The 15,052-nt window shown below is 41.0% G+C and overlaps 1 protein-coding gene across 1 annotated transcript in view; it reads right to left on the bottom strand.

Annotated features, from left to right (window-relative positions):
• Positions 1 to 280: 280 nt before the first annotated feature.
• Positions 281 to 15,052, bottom strand: part of tmeff2a (transmembrane protein with EGF-like and two follistatin-like domains 2a) — a 131,090-nt gene continuing 116,318 nt past the window's right edge. The window contains exons 6-10 of the mRNA XM_017430399.3: positions 11,744 to 11,892; positions 9,867 to 9,923; positions 9,467 to 9,596; positions 3,641 to 3,799; positions 281 to 1,117 (exon numbers count right to left, since the gene is read on the bottom strand). Of these exons, the coding sequence (XP_017285888.1) occupies positions 1,021 to 1,117; positions 3,641 to 3,799; positions 9,467 to 9,596; positions 9,867 to 9,923; positions 11,744 to 11,892 (592 nt within the window). The 3' untranslated portion in view covers positions 281 to 1,020. The remainder of the gene's footprint in view (positions 1,118 to 3,640; positions 3,800 to 9,466; positions 9,597 to 9,866; positions 9,924 to 11,743; positions 11,893 to 15,052) is intronic.

The following is a 15,052-nucleotide window of genomic DNA, read 5'->3' as shown; positions in this document are numbered from 1 at the left end:
AAAGCAAATGTTTGCAAATTATTAATTCAAGGTTTTAAGGCTACGGTGTTAAAACATAACCCAAGGGAATGAGTGATACCTTCACAGGACACTTTCTATATCATTAAATCTGTCTTATATTAAGTGCCTAAATAAAGGTACTTAATGCTGCAGAAGTGAAAATCATTGTTTACCCAAATTCTATGTATTATAAAATACAAATATGAGATAAAAGCTGTTGTTTTTACAAAGAATAACGCTGTTATTTACATCTCACTGCACAGAGATTGACACAGCATGATACATTTCGTGATATAAATTATTTATTTACATTTACAGAAAAAAATGACCCCATCAAGACAATGTTGTAATAACTATTGGAAATAGAACTCAAGAAACAGTAGCTGACGTGGTCGTCAAACCGAACAGAGAGCTCTATAATAACATTGTGCCCTCTGTCAAAGGTCTCCTATAACACAAGGTGCAAGGCATCACGTGTAGCCCCAAAACCCCTCCCACATCCCTCCCCCCCTCCCAGACTGGACACACACTGCAGTTAAAGCCCGTTACCCTGCTTTGCACTACCCCGGTTTGCTTGGACCCCTCATCTACAAAGAACAGAGGCCGGCTAGTCCGCCTCCACCAAAACGCACACATCTAATAGACACTCACACACACTCACATTCAGTGTCCTAGACACTCTCTCCCCCTCCGCCCTTTAATGTCCTTCGGAGTAAAAACCTCAGAAAAAAAGGTGCAAGGAGACTCGTCCGGCAGCTGGAAGGTCGGAGGTCAGCAGCGGTGACGACTCATGGCCGCATCATCCCAACGTGCGAGTGTCACCGCTTGCCGCCGTGCCAGCTCAGTCTTTGCAACGCCGACGCCCTCCGCGGGCGTTTTCACACCTTTCGTCGAAGGGAGAGAGGGAGAAGAGTGAAGGGAGGCAGATGCTAACTGTCACGGTTGGCCTACGAGGGGAACATCTAACGCCAGAGCGCTCCCAGAGTGAGGAGGGGGCGGCTCTGTCCGGCGTATCTGGGCTCAGATAAGTCGAGTGGAGGCGCGCATGGTGTTCTCAGAACTGAAGTGGACATTGTTCTGCTTCTGCCGGTTGATCCTGTTGGTCCGTGGGCACTTCCTGTACAGAGATTAAATGATAAAGAAGATCACCTTGGTAATATTTACTTAAAACAACACTTATAACAGATTCCAACTGGAATTAAAAGGAGACAAACTGGGCACAAAGACGCAAGAACTGGAACCATTTATATGTTTCATATTTGTTCTGATTCTGAGAGTAAGCCAAAAAGTTTGAATCATTTTGTTCTTTTCAGAGGACACAGAGAATAATATGGTAACACTGTGGTATTTGACAGAGAAAGTTCTTTCGAGCGGACCTTTTCCTGGATGTGACAGAATGTCATACACAAGAGGCAAAGCGCAGCGATGACCTTTTCTGCTCCCACCTGTTTGTCCTTTAACTGAATGGGGAAATAAGCAGAAATCCTATAAAAGTCTGGCAACATTCATAAAATGCAATACAAGCTCTGCATAGATGGAGCTTGACAATAATCCCCTGGTGTGTTCAGATTCAATAAGCTGCGCGCCACGTGTCGAGCAGTGAACTTCTACAAGGCTGTGTGTTTTTTAAAAAATATCTGTTTAATGGGTATCGCTGAGCTGCAGGAAACATTAGTGCCACCAGAGCTGCTCTCTGTGTTATAAATTCTCCTTCTGCTTCTTTATCTTCTCCCCCTGCTCTTTTAACAACCACTCGCTATTTCTTTCTGTTCCACTTCCTCCTCTTCCTCCTGCCCTCCTTTGCTCAGAGGAGCAGTTTTGTCTCGGCCAAAACTCTTAAAATCTTTTATTAAATGTCATAAATTGCTAAGGTCAGCCAGAGGCAGACAAGCTGCAGGCTATACTATATATATATATATATATGTGTGTGTGTGTGTGTGTGTGTGTGTGTTTTGTTAGTAATATATGTGTGCAAGATTTTTCTTTTTTTACTATGATTACATAATGCTTGTTAAAACAAAACTGCCACAACCAACACAGATACTATTTTCGTGTGTCTGCACATGCAGCACATTTTCAGATGCGTGCGCCCTCAGGGAAAGTGACAGTACTTTTCTCCCTGGGGTGAGGAGCTAGGTGACCTTTCTGCTGTTTTCTCCAAGCTCAGGAGCTTTTGATTTCAAAATGCTCATAAGATGGTAAATATTTCACTAAGGTTTATTACTTTGCTGTGTTTGTATGCATGGCTCAGGAATCAGTGCTGCTGTGAGGACCTAAATCTGTCCATGCACTGCTGAAAAATAAAAAGGCTAAAAGTGCCAAAACTTGCACTTCTTTAGCTGTTCAGGCCATCCGAGAGGTAGAACGTCAACAACTTGACAATGAGGCAGCTACTCGGTGAGCACACAGAGTCCTCTGAAGCTTTAACAACAGGAATCCAGATATTTTTAAGTTGCACTCTGACTTAATGCTGTTATTTTAGCAAATAGCTCAGAATTTCCCCATTGGTTCCAGTCAAGGGGTTGTCTTTACTTAAAAAGGGAGGGTAACAATGCCCAAAGGCTAAGCACCTGTATGTATCTGAAGTGTATTTTTATAATTTTACCAAAAGCAATTATCACTGTTTCTTCTAAATAATTAATCCAAACCCCTTTTTTGATCTATTCATTCATTCTTCCACTTTGCTTTGCTTGTCTGTAGTCGAGTCATGGATGCCACAGGTCCACGAGGGAAACCAGACATCCCCGGCCACACTCTCCAGCTCCTCCTAGAGAACCCTGAGGTGTTCCCAGTTAAAAGAAGTTATAAAATCCCTGCAGTGAGCTCCAAGTCTGTCCCAAGGCCTCCTCCTTTGGGCCATGAAGGGGCACACAGGAGAATCTTGATCAAATGTCTGAAGCACCTCAGCTTTTGCTGCAGAGGAGCAGCGGCTCTCTCAGCTCCTCACCTCATCTCTAAGGCTGAGCCCGGCCGCCCTACAGAGGAAGCTCATTTCAGCCGCTTGTATTCAGCATCATGAGGGAAACGTAGATGGACCAGTAAATCAAGAGTTTCTCTTTTTGTCTCATTTTCTTCTTCACCACAACAGAGCAGATAACGGCCTCGTTACTGTAGAGGAGTCATCGATCTGTCAGTCTGCCTCCTGCTCCACGCTGCCATCACGAGCACAGATATTATGATTACCTGTGTATACTCAACGCAAGAAACAAAAGTGGGAAGAAAATGTATTTTTCCCTAGCCTTTATAAACCTTCCCACAAACCATCATTTGCATGAGAACCACATGTGTAAAAACATCAGTGTTAAAAAAAAATAACCAGATTCATCCTTTACTCTTCAAATCTGTCTACAAACATGCATTCATAAGAAAAACCCAAGTCACTAATAAGCTGTTTTAGTGTTTTACATGCAGTCCTCAGTCACATCATGCCAACATCAACTTGAATATGTAAACAATCGAATCCTCAGATGAAGACATGTTTTCCTGTGCTGAGACTGTGGAGTTAGTGAAGCAGTAGTTATGGTTACAGGCTCAGTAAGTCTCCAGGAAACTTATGTAAATCAGTTCATATAATGTCCTCTGAAGTCATCGAGACGACTGTGTGTGCGTGTGTGTGTCCGTCCTTAAGGGCATGACTCACCTGGTAATGCAGAGCACCACCACACAGATGATGACCACCTGGAGGGCTCCGATGATAGAGGCGATGAGGACGTAGTGCAGTTTTCCAGAGCCTGGCACCACATAGAGCACGTTGTACTCTTTGATGTCACATCGAGGGCCTCTGAAGCCTGAGTGACAACTGGACACACACACACACACACAGGAGTGAAGAGAAACAGTAAGAAGAAGTGAGTCATTTCTTAGCGCAGGTTCATTTTTTGCTGCATTTTTAATTGAAATTTCAGAACGTTTTTGATAAAGATATTGTGGTTTCTTTTCTTTGCTTGATGGGGGTTCAAATAAGAAATAGAGGGTCTGAGAGCGAGTATGTTCACACACAGAGCACTTGCATAAACTTCTCTTTGTTCTTCAAACCCTGATAAAGGAGTTATAGAACATGTTAACGTTCGCTGCTGCAGAATAACTGAGCTTAGTTGATGTGTGATTCTCCACAAGCTAATTTTAAAAGATTTGGTCTTAAAAAAAATAATCAGGGTCATTGAAGAATGACCACAATTGAAGCAGAAAACAATCTGACCGTGCATTATGTGAGCAAACTTAACAATAAACTTTATTACTGCCAGCTGTAAAAATGCAATCCAAACCCAGACCTTTTAGAAAACATCTGTAGCATGCATACAGGAATTAATAGCTACAACTAATTCTGGTTTAGTTTTCTGAATGCTGTTGCTTGATGTGGAACCTGCAGTGCCGGCTCTGAAAGCACAGTCTACCCCCCTCTTTTGTTGGTGCAATGCCTTTCACACAATGTGCTGCTATGACAATGTGGGAAAATGTCAGTACAATGGATTTTATTGTGTCTTTTAATCAAATCACAATGTTTTTCCTAACCCTAACCAAGTGCATTTACAAAGCAGCATAAAATAAAACGTCAAAAAAACACTTTCTTTCAGATATTCTTACACAAATCACATAACAGAACTTGTGAGTACCACAGAACATTTTCTATGCGTCTTTAAAACTGTCGACATCTGAAGATGTCAGGTTGGGTGGACTGTGCAGACTCATGACATGAGCTTAATGAAAACCTAACTTATTATAAATAAAGAAAAACAAAAACAAAACCCAAACAAGAACGAAACACAAGAGGCAAGACATAAAGGGAACGAGACAGTGCGTAAAAATGACAACAACCAGTTGGTGGAGGAGATGACCAGGTTTTAAAGACAGGAGGTGATTAGGAGAAGTGGGCACAGGTGAGTGATTACAAAACTCGGGGCAGGTGTAGATGGGCGTGGCAGGCAGACAAATGAAAGACTGAGGACAAGAGAATATGACAAAGAGCACAGAGGGTACAGGGAGGGGAAAACCAGCTGACGAAACTAAACAGAACAATAAACCCGAACACAAAAGAAACTCAAAGAACAACCAGACAAGAACCCAAATCCTAACAACAGCTACGGGCTGGTGAAGCTAATTACTTTGGAAAACGGATCAGAAAGACTCTTGACTCAACATCAGCATTATGATAAATTATGAAAGAGATTCTCAGATTAACATTTATGTTGTTGATATCATCCCCTGCCATGAAAGGAGGGCAACCATCTAACTGCCTGCGTCTATCTTTGAGTCTTAACAAAACGCCAATAACACGTGGACCCAGAGTTGGGAAGGCATGATGCATTAGAAGCAAAGCGCAGAGTATAAAAGACACCTTTCTGGTGATTCAGGAACACTATTTTCTGGAGGGAAGCCAAAGCGCCCTTTTCATGGACTTTTTAAACATGCATGGCTTGGTAAATGGCTTGCACTTATATAGCGCTTTATCTAGTCCAAGGACCCCAAAGCGCTTTACACTACAATCATTCACCCATTCATCCACACACTGATGGTGGTAAGCTACAATGTAGCCACAGCTGCCCTGGGGCGGGCTGACAGAAGTGAGGCTGCCATCACACCGGCGCCACCGAGCCCTCTGACCACCACCAGTAGGCAAGGCGGGTGAAGTGTCTTGCCCAAGGACACAACGGCTGAGACAGCCGGAGCGGGGGCTTGAACCAGCAACCCTCCGATTACAGGACAAACCCCTACCTCCTGAGCCACTGCCGCCCATGCATGAAAAGTTATGCAAATTACTGTGAAGGTAAAAAAAATAAATAAATCAAAAAGCATAATATGTCTTCATTAATCTTTGGCAGTTCGATCAGAAATAAATCAAACGTATCTAGATGCTCCTTTACTGTTGCTGCAGCCTGACGTGGCATGATTTGGCTCACATAGAGTGGATATAGTCTAGGAAAACACACACACACAAAGCTAACAACCCCACAGACTAATAGAGGTGATCTTTGTTGTCAGAGATGAGCTAAAATGGTCCTCCTTTTAATCTCTCCTTCTCTCTCTCCCCATCTCTTCTTCTTTACCTGCTTTTCACGTCTCTGGGGAGGTTGTTACCCGCCAACACCTGCACATCCTTGTTTAGCACAAACAGACACGCACAGTCTCCTTTACTTTCTCTATCCCCTCGACCTGACAGTGCGCGAGATGAACAGTGTAACCTTGTTCTGTTTGGAAGATGTGCTTTATTTCCACACTGATGCGCACACACACACCACACACACCTCTACCCTCAAACAGAGAAAGACATGCATCACTCCCACCCAGACCGCTCAGCTTCCTCCTCATTAGGCTACAGCCCCTTGTTTCTACCACCAGCAGGGGGCAGCAGAGACCCTCCACACGCCCCATCTGATAATCACTGCTCTGTATGCAACAAGAGTGTCTGGCTGGGCGGGCTGGGACAATCCAGGTTAAAGGAGAACTGAGAAAGATAGAGGCAGTGGGAGACATCAGGACCCCCTGGCTGCAGACTGGAGCGGCACAAAGGTGTGTGAGCGGAGGCGGTGTGTGTTTGTGGGTGGGGTGACACAGGGTCTCCTCGTGTCTGTATATTTATGCTTATGTTCAGGTGATTTCTGTGAACCTAGGTCAAAATGCATGCATGCATGCAGAATGGATGCACAGACTCAGATTTCCCATCATGTCTGGCACCAAGGTTTTTGTAAGCAGATAGTTAGATTTTCACGAGCTGCAAAGTAGGGATGGGCTGTGATTTTCAAACATTTTAAATCTAGTTAAACTGGGTGAATTTCATCTTTTTTTGTTTTCCTTGGTTTTACACCATCCCCTGGTAGTGAAACGCCAAGTTATTTTGAAGTGCTGCTTTTCCAGTTTGGGTACTTCTGGCACACCCTGAACCAAATATTTCAAGAAAAGATGAAAAATTACCAACAAATTCAGCGCTTTGCCTGAAATGCCCATCCTTTATGCAAAGTTGGGTCTCCACAGATCTGATCTTTTCTAGATGGACCTCAGGAAGCTGAGTCAGCGTCTTGGATTCATTTTTTTATGACATGGCAGGAAACACGGTTTAGTTTGTGAAGGTCAGGAAGGGATTATGTATCAATGGAACATCTAAATGAGGACTGGGGCGAAATATTCTTCAAGCAACATGAGAATTGATATGCTAAAGCAAAATATTTAATCTGAATTTAATTAATATATTTATATAGCCTACATTAAACTTAATCTGAAATGCTTGTTGCTTTCTAATAGCTTCAATTTTTGCCAATTTACTGGCACAAAAAAAGAAAAAAGATCTTCCCATTTAGAGTTTCATGGATGAAAACATTCAGAAATTATTGCCCATCCCTAGTGCAGATGTACAAAAGAAACATCAGTTAATAAAATGACCCGTAGTAGTGTAGATTTGGCCTTAATTGCAGTCGTGTTAATGTTCTGGGCTAATCAGTGTATTTACTTTACTTCACCCTGCTCTTTTAGCACTTTGTGCTGCTGCACATATGCAAACCACAGTGGGAGCAGCAACTACTAATGCCCACACAGTCCGCCCTGCACACTTCCAAACAGAACCGAGGATCATAAAGCGTGGGGCCAGGAACACCAACGTCCTCATTAAGCACTGAGAACTCCAACATGGGATTAATTTGAAGCAGAGAAGCATGTTCGGCGGGCCAGTGGCCTGTCTTACTGTATCACCACAGCAGAACACTTGCATCTCTCAGCACGCTGGCTTATATTCACTCAACATAAACAAGGTTGATTAAAAAGTAAATGAGTTTCAGCATTTGCTAGCAACCGCTAAATTCTGCAGCCTATTAGCAGTCTTAAATTACACACTTTCTTTTCAGTTTGCAGATCAGAGAGAGCGCAAACGAACAAATCTGTGGCGAACATAAGACGTGTTAATAAATCTACCCTTTAAAGATATAATTTGATTGTTACACAAGAACTGGCTGAGTCGTCTTCTTCCAGCTGGCAGACACTGTACACCCCATTGCTTCTGTGCCGTATATAGAGCACAGATAAAGCACTGTACCAGTATTTGTGCGTGTAAATGACTAACACATTGTAAAGCGCTCTGTAGAACCTCAGATTAAAAAGGTGCTTTATATCAGTGGACCATTTACCATTACTGTTTTTAATTGCAATATTATTTTAATGGGACAGAGTGCTATAAAATCATTTTATTTCCCTGTAGATTGTTATGCAATAGTCACATCTTTATGTATCGTGCTGCAAGTATGATCGTAGTAATACAACCATCCCTTAGTTTTTAGTGACCCCTTGGGCCTTATTTTTAAAATTGCAGAGTGTAGTGGTTGAAATGTTGACGGCATCAGTTCTTGCAGATTTATTTTACATTTGAACAGGGATTTTAGACACATGGTTCTATGTTAGTTATGTTTCCATTTTCTTCTTTTACAGTCTCCAGGAACACTTAGAAATTTAAGAAAAATAGGATGTTAGTGACATGCTAGTTAACGTGTACAGAGGTAATTTCTTTAGTTTATGATTTGGTAATCTGTTTTATTATAAATACTTGTAATACTCATATTGGAGTGTTTCTTGGCCTCCTGCTACAACCCAAAAAGAATTAGGACACCTTTATGTTGCCCTTAATGGTTGGAGCAAGGACTGAACTGGTATTGGACAACACGGTGTGTTTCATTTCAACGAAGAAGTTGGAATTTCCATGTTTTAAGATGGAAACATCACCTGGAAAGAACGCTCAAAGTCAGATACATCAAAACGAGATCACTCTCCAGCTCTGACTCCCGGTACCAATATGTCTACCTCACCCATGAAAAGTGCTGAAATTAAACTTTTTATTTCCACTTCTGTTAGTTTGTGTTCATTAAATCAGTCAGACACACGCATAAAATGCAGAGAAATTCATTGTTTTTGGCTTGTATTGCTAATAACAGTTACCCTGGCTATCAAATCCTGCTGGTTTTCTGATGTGCATCTGAAAACAGTTAAAGGAACAGTTTTGAAGCGTGTTTCTTTTAAATAATATATATCTTAACCGCTAATAGCTTGTTGAACGGCCTCAGTTTGGAGAAACAGGTTAGAGTTAATAGCTAACGTGGCTAAGACTAAAAAAGACAACTCCAATCTCAAAAAAGTCAAAATGGTTCATGCAAATCCTATTCTATAAACCTTTATGCTGCTGCTGTTGTTTAGTCATTCACGTTAAAATTTAGGGTTATTTGTGAGCCCATATTTCTGCCTAAAAACCCAGGTAATGCAAAAACTGACTCTGATGTGAAAGCTTATAAAAAGGTAGTTTGTGTCATGTAAGATATTATTTAAAATGTTGAAACTATTCTTTAACATCAGATCTGGCTCCAAACCTCCGAGGTAAAAGGAGCACAGCAATATTTAAGTAATATTAGGGGTAAGGTTGCCTCTGATGCAACGACTGCAACTAAAGTCTGTCCTTCCAGGGCTTAGCTGTGTAAGTTTACTGGTGCATGATTACCTGCAGGAGGGCTGGGCCACCATGCTGGGGAACTGACAGTCTCCGTGGACGCAGTAGTTTTTGTAGTCACCTGGACAGGGGATGGACAAGCCACTGGCCATTCCGTTGCTCGAGTCTTCTATTTCCACCCCTATGCAGACCAACACACACACACATGCAAAGACGTTAATGCTAAATACTTTTATGTTCATGGCCACCTGTCTGCATTCATTACTGTGCAAGAAAAACACTGTATGTGACAAGGGGAGAAGAGATGAATATTAAAAATGAAAAGAAATGGAAAAAGTAAAATGGATCAAGCACAACGGAAAAAAAAAAAAAGTCTGAAAGCGACTCTGATTCAGCTCTGACTGACAGTACGAGCTTTTTGCTAATCCCCAACCATTACAGAAGCACTCACCCGTGTGGTCGGTATGTGGCAAGTGTCCATCGCCTTTGTTCCCAGTTTTGATGTCACCTGGAAAGGCCAAAGACACATTAAAGCAGTTCTCAGGACACTGCAACCTCTCCTCAAGTTCCAGCCCCATCCATTACGGGTTCCACATTCAAAGTGATGCCATTGCGAGCGGAGAAGGGTGGATGTGAATTATCATCTCAACAAAGGGGTCATACTGCGTGCACCTGTGTGCTTAATACGTATAAATGCAAACCATTCTCTTCAAAAGTCAGAAGCGGTCTACTCTAATGCATTATACTGAACAAAAGGAAAAATGGAGCAAAATCTGCAAGAAAGATCAGAGGGAATAATGCATTTCTTCTCACCTTATTGACGCCGCATCGAATTTTTCTCTTCTGAACGGCTAGACAAAATCTATTTCAAATTATTATAATATTACTGGAATGGGTTTTCTTCTTCTTCTTTTTTTTTGAGGTCAGAGAATTTATGCTCTGAATTTAAAGCTGTGGAAGCAGTTTTCAGATCTATGATGCAATGAAATGTGCCTGGTTCTGCGACTTTAACGTCATTATTTTTTTTATGTTTTTTAGTTTTTGTTTTCTATATTTGCTTTTCTATGGAACACTGGAAGGGTAATAAAAGAGAAGCAAGCATTTTAATAAAGTCTCAAGCTTATATTTGTATTGCAAACATTTGAAAATCAAGCAAAAATCCCCCCAAAACTTCTCAGATGCTCCTCTGAACTGACTGCAGCCACAGTGAGAGATTTCTAACAGGATAAAAATGGACACCAGCTGTCTAAATGCCAGGATGTAAAGGGTGAAGGCTAACAAAAACCTAAATCCCAAAGTTTCAGGATATTTGTCTCTCCTTTTTTTCCTGGCTGAAACAGCATGTTGATCGATATGACCCAGTCCATCTCAGGGGGGAACATGGTCATTTTTTAAAATTTTCTGGAGTTTTAGAGCACGTCAGCTCTGATTGTTTTGTCCTGAAACGTTTCCTCTTTCTGCCACATGAAGGCATCGCCAGTCACAGGCTTTCACATTAACTCTCACACAATTAAAGACACTAACAACAGAAGTTTGATCTGTTCCTAAGCTGCCAGCGTGGACTGAGCTGAGATCTCTGCCCGATTAAAAAAAATATACACTTCAGATCATTTTTTCATTTTTTTTTGATTTTTGTTGATTCATGCAGTTCTTACCTTTAATACCATATGTTCAAATATGCATTTAAAAAAATACATCTAGTTTCAATTAATTATTTGAGACTCAAAGAAAAGTGTCATGTTTTACTGCTAATGACGGTTTCACAGCCTGTTAGTGAGTTTGGAGGGTTTGTAGGTGGGACTTTTGTATGAAAGGCACACCACCAGATTTCTAGGGTGCAACTCTGGCTCCAAGAATAAGATTTGGTGGACATTTTGGTTTTAACCAATTCTAAACAATAAGAGCAGGCAGAGAGACTTTGTCCATCTCTAATCAGTGTTGATGCTTCAGACAAGCTGTTAGTTCTTCAGTCCAGTCACAACTGAGGACATTCAAAGAGCTATCTACAACAGGTAAGATATTAACTGTTTATAACTTTTCCACAGAGTCCAACTTCCAGTTGTCCAAACTATCCCTTCAGTATGGAGCAGTAAAGGTCATGTGGTGCTCTGAGAAGTATTTTGCACACAATTTACTGAGAGAAACTTTCTTTAAATCTGAAATGCTGGCGTGAGACAGAATCACTGTTTACGTCTTTCTGTCCAAACGTCTTCACTTCATGTGAAGCTATCATCTGCTCAGTCAGACTGACAGCTTCCGCTCCATTTCCAGTGCTGTTGTTGCCTTTTAGCGTCAGCGTGTGCACGAATTTCTGTGTGAGAGTCGAACCTTGGCAGTGGCCCAGGTACTTGACTTCGATGCGCTCCTGCTTCTGACAGGACGCCTCCTTCACCTGGCACGGGTTGTCATAGGAGCGACCGTCTGAGGCACACACAGGGTTGAAGCTGATGTGGGAACAGTCGATGTTGCAAACACACCTGAAGGACAAGAAACAGCGTTAAAGCGCTACACCTCCTGGTGTTTAATACACCCGCAGACTGGATCTACGGCGAAATGAGCAGCGAAATGCAAATGAGAGTACTCAGATGTGTGTTTGACTGTGGGACACACACACCTTCTGCAATAAGGGATTAAAATCATGATAAGAAAAGAGGAACAATACAGCTTGCAGTCAGTCAGTAGCATGCAGAATAATCCTGTTCAAACTGTTTTAGCTCATTCAGTTTCACACAAAGAGACGGGCTGCACTGCACGGCTGACAGACAAATGATGTACCCTTACAGTGGCAGGAGGCAATTAATAATGAAAGACCTGCAGATAATGACGCTGTACAGTTTAACTTTGCATAAGAAATGGCCCAAAAACTTGTCATCTGAGTTTATTTTAGATAAGACTGGAAACAACGTAAATGGGAAATAACTTTATTGTGCAAAGTAAAAGACTTTGAGCAGGCGGCCAAAACGACTTGTTTTTCGGACTGAATGAAGGTCTTTCTACAAAACTAATTTGTTTGAGAAATTCAGATTATTATGTTGATGAATGTTAACACAGAGACAGTGTAATGCGTTTCATGTCGGCCTCACACAGAGCGGGGAAATTTCATCAAGCAAGTTTTGATCCACGGGAGCCAGATTCGCTTCAAATTTACTGCAGCAACAGTTGTTTTCTTCTCCTCCAAGTTGCTTGGAAATGTTTCTCTAAATCACAGAGCGAAAAACAAATTAAAAGCCCGTTTGTCCACTTAACCGCTTGCATCTCAGAAACTTTTAAATTAGCCAGGTTTTGTGTTCCTCTGCCTGATGAATCATTTCCAGCTCAGCTGCAGCACTTCGATGCCCCGGCATGCCGTTTTCAGGTAGTAACGGTGATCATTTCAGCTCAAAGACACTAACTGGTGTTGCACCACAATTTTAGATGACATTTCAAAGAGCAGCGTTCTCTGGCTGTGTGGGCTCATCTGCATGAACGTCACTGAAAGTTACAAAACCACATTTCCCTGTGTGCATGTGTGTGTGTGTCCTTCTCTATATGTTCTGTGACCATTAAGTCTGCGGTGGGCCTGATCAGCAGAAATTACACCCAGATTGCCTTCCACAGACAGTTGGTGCTGAGTAGTGCTGAATGCATGATTCTGTAATTATAAATCTGTCATAAAACTCCCTGATCTTTTCTTTCTCCCCCGGTGCCAAGCTCCCGGTAAAGCACGGGCATTCGGCTGTCTTACAGCTGCGTACACGCCCACGTGGGTGCCCGCCAATGCAGAAATGCGTCCCCAAGCGCGCACAGACACACACGCAGACACCCTCACAATCAGCAGTGATGATTCTAACCGCTGACACTGATGTTGATTGAAACGGCGTGCAGCAAAGCGTGGCGGTGTTCGACTACTGCCGAAACGATGCACCTGCAAAGTAAGACTGAAGAGAAGAAAGGCTTCGCTGTGCATCAGAGAGGACGGGGTCAAGGAAACGTCTGCGAACCCCGCCCCCCCGCCCCCCCGCCAGGAATCTGACACAAAACTGAAGGTGAGCTGCAATTAGTCTGCAATATGGCAAAATCTGGTATCAATCCAATACCAAGTAAATACAGAGCCAGATTCTCCAATACTGATCAAATCTGAGACTCTAAAAGCATATTGGCAGCCTGTGACCTTTCATTCACGAATACTATATGAGTTTTGATTTCCACAGTTAATTAGCTTTTTATTTGCATTAAAAAACCCAGGATGGATTTTAAGCAAAGTTTCAAGGCAAATGAAAAATACATATATATTCCTAATTAGTTGCATTTGTGAAAAATTAAAAAGGTACTCATTGCAATGTCATGAAAACTGATAAAAAAAAATTGTAAATTCATGAAGTAAAAAAAAAAATCTGCACAATTTTCTGCTCATACTGATGGTTAATTGTAAGCAAATGTGTTTGTTTAGCTACGAAAACAGCCGAAGTGACTGAAAATAGGTAAACAATGACAATGTCCATAGAAATGCCAACTGGGATTTACACTCAGATTTGTTGAGTAAATATACAGATAAAAGTGGTTTGTTTATATTGAGCGCACATTTCAGAATAGCAATCAACATAACTAGAAAACTGATGGACTAAACTCTTTCAAACTGCATCATTTAATTTAGTTCAGTTCATTTTTTATGTTTTATTTCAAGCTTTGCAATGAGTGGCTTCATGATACAATATGAGTATGAGGGAAACAACCACAGTTTCACTGTATTAAAGCAATAATAATAATAATAATAAATCACAGTTTATTTGCTAATATTTATTTTCATTCAGTTATTATTACTTTTGCTGCATAAATAATATCACATATTGCTTATTTATATTTACTTTAGGAGTATATAAGTATACTCATCCCAAATAAAGTATTTATTTCTAGTTATTTGACCTTTAGAGCACAGATATAAAAAAGGAAACTGAGACAGTCTGTTTAAAATCAGTGTCAGCTTTTTCCAGCACAAATTTAAACCAATTCATGATCTGCTTTTTTATTTGTACCACTTTTATTTATGATGACATTTAAGTTCATGGCAGAAATTTTCATTTATTCAGATGCATTGAGAGTAAATCTAAATTTTTATTGTAATATAGTGTCAGGTAAAACACCAGTCAACAGGCTGTTGAATTTATATGCATTTATATGTTTATTTATTATTCTAATTGTGCCAATATTATATGTTTTGTGCTGTTCTCCTCTTTGTAAAGTAATGTTGAGAGTCTAATAAGCTGATGTTAGTAATTAATTAAATACCTTCATATTGAGCCTGCAGTAAGATGCAATTATTTCAACTGTTAACAAACTAACTCTTGTTTTTATTCTCAAAACAGCACTGACTGGCACTACATGTGACCAGAGGAGGGGAAAAATAAAAAATAAAACAAAAACACTCTGTCTTGGTATCTTATTAAAAGGAATTTAAAATAGTAGTGATGTGGTCTACCTTGAAATCGGTTACCGGCCCATGAGTAGCTGCGATGAATGTCCTCTAAGAGAAGAGTGTTACCCAACAAGACACTAACACTTTATAATTTAAAATGACATTTCACAAATTACAAAGGTTTCCTTCTCTAGCTTCTGCTGTAATTAGGGCTGCGGCGATGACAGGAATCTTTATCAGTGCCC

Source organism: Kryptolebias marmoratus, linkage group LG6 (assembly GCF_001649575.2).
Source record: "Kryptolebias marmoratus isolate JLee-2015 linkage group LG6, ASM164957v2, whole genome shotgun sequence".
Lineage (NCBI taxonomy): Eukaryota > Metazoa > Chordata > Actinopteri > Cyprinodontiformes > Rivulidae > Kryptolebias > Kryptolebias marmoratus.
Note: the sequence above shows the minus strand (reverse complement) of the source record. Positions and strands in the feature narration are given on the sequence as shown.